A 3,381-nucleotide genomic window follows, 5' to 3' on the forward strand; every position below is an offset into this window, starting at 1 on the left:
TAGAAAAAAAGCTACTTATGTATGTGACACACATGTCACACACAATAACCTTAGCAATTTGGTGGTTATTAGCAAAAATAATGTAGTGAATCCCTCTCTATTGGGCTATGTGAAGGAAAACACATTAAAACGTTATTGGGGGCCTTCAAAGCTTTGAGTTTCCGTGATATTGCTACCAACATAACACTAGTTTTTATGTTAATAAAGATGTGAATTACCTTATGGGCATGAAGTGCATAGTGTGATCAAGAAAGAGAAAAGGGGTTTTGTGAAGTGGTTGGATTCAGAGATTGAAATGATTATGGTTCACCCAAAACCGGAACCACAACCAACATGTTATAGAACATCAACCATCAAAAGTTTGACGGTGATTAAGCCTCATTACCATAATGGAATATACATCAATGCTCTAGAATTAAGCTTTGTTACCACAATTGAGTATACATAATCCTCTAAGATTAAGCCTCATTACCACAATTGAATATACATAAATGCTCTAGAATTAAGCCTCATTACCACAATTGAGTATACATAATTCTCTAAGCTCAACAAAAAAGAATGTACACCAAGATGCCCAACCCAAGGAAACAACAAAAACAAAGACTTTCCAAAGTCATTGTGGGATGGGACAATGTCCCCGCCCTTGGACCCGGAAATTCAAGATTCTCGCGGGCAATCTCACCGTCAAAAGAACTCGAATTCCGGCGTTGCTGCCCTGCCACCATTCATAAAATGTCCATTATCATAATCCATATCATCAACATCTTCATCACCACTGGTGTTGCCATTGTCATTGTCCGAATCTTCCTTCCACTTCGAATCTAGCCGATCCTCCTCCCCTAACTCATCCTCTAGCTGATCTCGATGGACTTGATCCGAACCTGCTGCCACCGCCGCCGAAAGAGTTAGGTTATGGCCATGGCCGCTCTCTTTCGCCATCACCGTCTCCGCCACTATGAAGGGGCTTGGGATCTCGGGGGGCGTGGCGCACCTGATGAGGGCCCAGTTCACCCCCCTAAAGAAGGAATGTTGCTTCACCTCCGTTGCCCCCTTCTCCGCCCCCATCCGCTTGCTGGGATCCTTCACCAAGAGTCCTCTTATCAGATCTTGGGCCTCCATGCTGGGTGTTGAATCCTCCTCCGCCTCACCCTCGTGTAGGGATCCCGATACCGATTGGACCGAGCCATTGGTATACCTATATTTGGCGGCTGCCGGGAACTTCAACAGCTGTGTCACGACATTCGTGAGTGTGGCTTCGTTATCACTGCCCTTGAACGGTGTCCGGCTGTAGAGGAGCTCGTACAGGAAAATGCCGAGCGTCCACCAATCCACGGCCGCCCCGTGGCCTTGGCCTAAGATGATCTCGGGGGCCAGGTACTCGTGTGTCCCGACGAACGACATCGATCGGGCACCGGTCGGCTCCACGAGAAGCTCGGGCAGCGGCTCCGATGGCTCATTCCATCTCACATTATGGTTCCTGCCTCCTCCTTTCCGCGGCCGGGAGGACGGAAGTAGCCGTCGGATGGGTAGACATGATGTGATCGGATGGATGCTACAATACGGCAGAGGAGGCATAGTGATGCACCCGAGGGGCTCCACGCAATATGAGGTAGCGGTAGACCGATTCGTGGAGCTACATAGACCTCCATTAGGTGTGGTGGCTGCCACCGCTGGCGATCCCCAGCCTTCTTGTTCTAGGTACCTGCTCGGATCGCCACTGCCACCACCACCATTGCCTCTATTCATCATATTTAGTGTCGGATTTACGGTGCACTTTAGCGAGAGATCGAAGTCGGAGAGCATGATATGGCCGTCTTCTCGCACCAGGACATTCTCCGGCTTCAGGTCTCTGTACACAACTCCCATCATGTGCAGATATTCCAGCGCCATCAACACCTCAGCTGCATAAAACCTAGAAAAAGGGCAGAACACAGCAAACAAAAGGTTGAGGTTGAGGATGAGGTATAGACAATTAACTGCATCCATTACAAGAGAACAGAAATGCTGTGCAAATTTGAGAAATCATAGGAAGCCAGAAGTGATTCCAACTGTGGGCAGGCATTTAGGTCTTAGAGGGTGGAATCATTTTTGAGGCTGAAATCTCTGAGCAAGAGCAGTACCTCACGGCGTCCTCTCGGAAACGTTTCCCGGGTTGGAGTTGCCTTAGGACATGGAGATCGCCGCCGGGGCAGAACTCCATGACAAGACACGAGTAGCGATGGTCATCGATATGGGCGTACAGCGTGGGCAGGAAGGGATGGTCGAGGGTCTCGAGGATCTCGCGCTCGGTCCTCGCCCGATGCAACTTGTTCCGCTTGCGGAGGGCATGCTTATCCATGATTTTCATTGCAAAGTAGCAGGGGGGGGCAATGGTATTATGTCTGTCATAGCTGCTGCTGCTCCTCCTACTCCTGGAGGCACTACTGGTGCTTACTATGCAACCATTGGAGGTCTTGCCCCCTCGTGCCCGTGCCCGTGCCCGTGCCCGCTCATGTCCGACAAGCTCGGTCAAATAGACATGGCCGATGTCGCCGCCACCGAGCCTCTGTAGGAATCGGAAGTGGTCGAGCCCAATGTAACCACAATCACTCTGACTAGGGCCTCCATCACTTCCCGTGGCGGTGGTAGTAGCCGCGGAGCGGATGGCTTCCCACGCTGCATCGTGAGCTTTGTGAGGTTTGTTGGTTATGAAGGATCTGGGCACAGCAGTACCAGATGAACCCCTGAATTCTGCAGCTTCAATGGAATCCCTAGATAGATCTACCATGTCATCGACCCCGCCATTGTCATCGGATCCATACTCGGCGGCATCCCCTGTTTCTTCTTCGGCGGCTGCAGCCGATGCCATTGTGGCAGGGGAGCCAGTGTGTGGATCTATGGATATGTCTGCGAGAAGGAAGGGAGGAGGCTTTATTGACAGTGAATTGCGAGAGAGAATCCAATGGGAGGGGTAGGCCGATGAAATAGAGGCTGAGCAGCCAGAATGGGTTGTGGTTGTGGTTATGTTTGGTGAAAGAGATATGTATCTGCAGAAACACCTATTGAAATATGCAAAGATCTCCCAGCTTTTAATGGAACAAACTAACCGGTAAAATCTGAGTAAAGCCAGACACAAAATAATGGGGGATGATTAAAAAAGGGGGAAAAAGAGAAGGAAGGGACGGAACTCTCCTCTCTTGAGTATATACATATTAATACCAATAAAACACAATTCAATATGTATGCCCAAAAAAAGAAGAAGAAGAAGAGCTAAGCACATGAATGAATAATGCTAGCAAAAAGCTTCACAATTCAATGCTAAACACTACATACTTATTGGCTGCCCACCCAATGACACACACGAGACGGCAGACGGCGTGTCGGGTCATGTGTCGCCCCCCC

At 49.5% G+C, this 3,381-nt stretch overlaps 1 protein-coding gene across 2 annotated transcripts; it reads right to left on the minus strand.

Annotated features, from left to right (window-relative positions):
- Positions 1-395: 395 nt before the first annotated feature.
- Positions 396-2,994, minus strand: LOC147856639 (serine/threonine-protein kinase D6PK-like). Of its 2 annotated transcripts, XR_015530680.1 has the most exons (3): positions 2,121-2,994; positions 509-1,912; positions 396-464 (listed from the first exon to the last, which is right to left on the minus strand). XR_015530680.1 is itself a non-coding variant. In XM_087329217.1 (2 exons), the coding sequence occupies exons 1-2, from the start codon at positions 2,846-2,848 to the stop codon at positions 685-687; spliced, it is 1,956 nt and encodes a 651-aa protein (XP_087185343.1). In that variant the 5' UTR covers positions 2,849-2,994; the 3' UTR covers positions 396-684. The 2 variants fall into 2 exon arrangements, 1 of the variants encoding a protein (XP_087185343.1); XM_087329217.1 differs by having other exon boundaries at positions 396-1,912.
- Between the last annotated feature and the right edge of the window lie 387 nt (positions 2,995-3,381).

The sequence above is a fragment of the Azolla caroliniana genome, unplaced genomic scaffold, assembly GCF_043228905.1.
Source record: "Azolla caroliniana isolate FFs.n. ecotype wild unplaced genomic scaffold, voAzoCaro1.0.p SCAF_13, whole genome shotgun sequence".
NCBI lineage: Eukaryota > Viridiplantae > Streptophyta > Polypodiopsida > Salviniales > Salviniaceae > Azolla > Azolla caroliniana.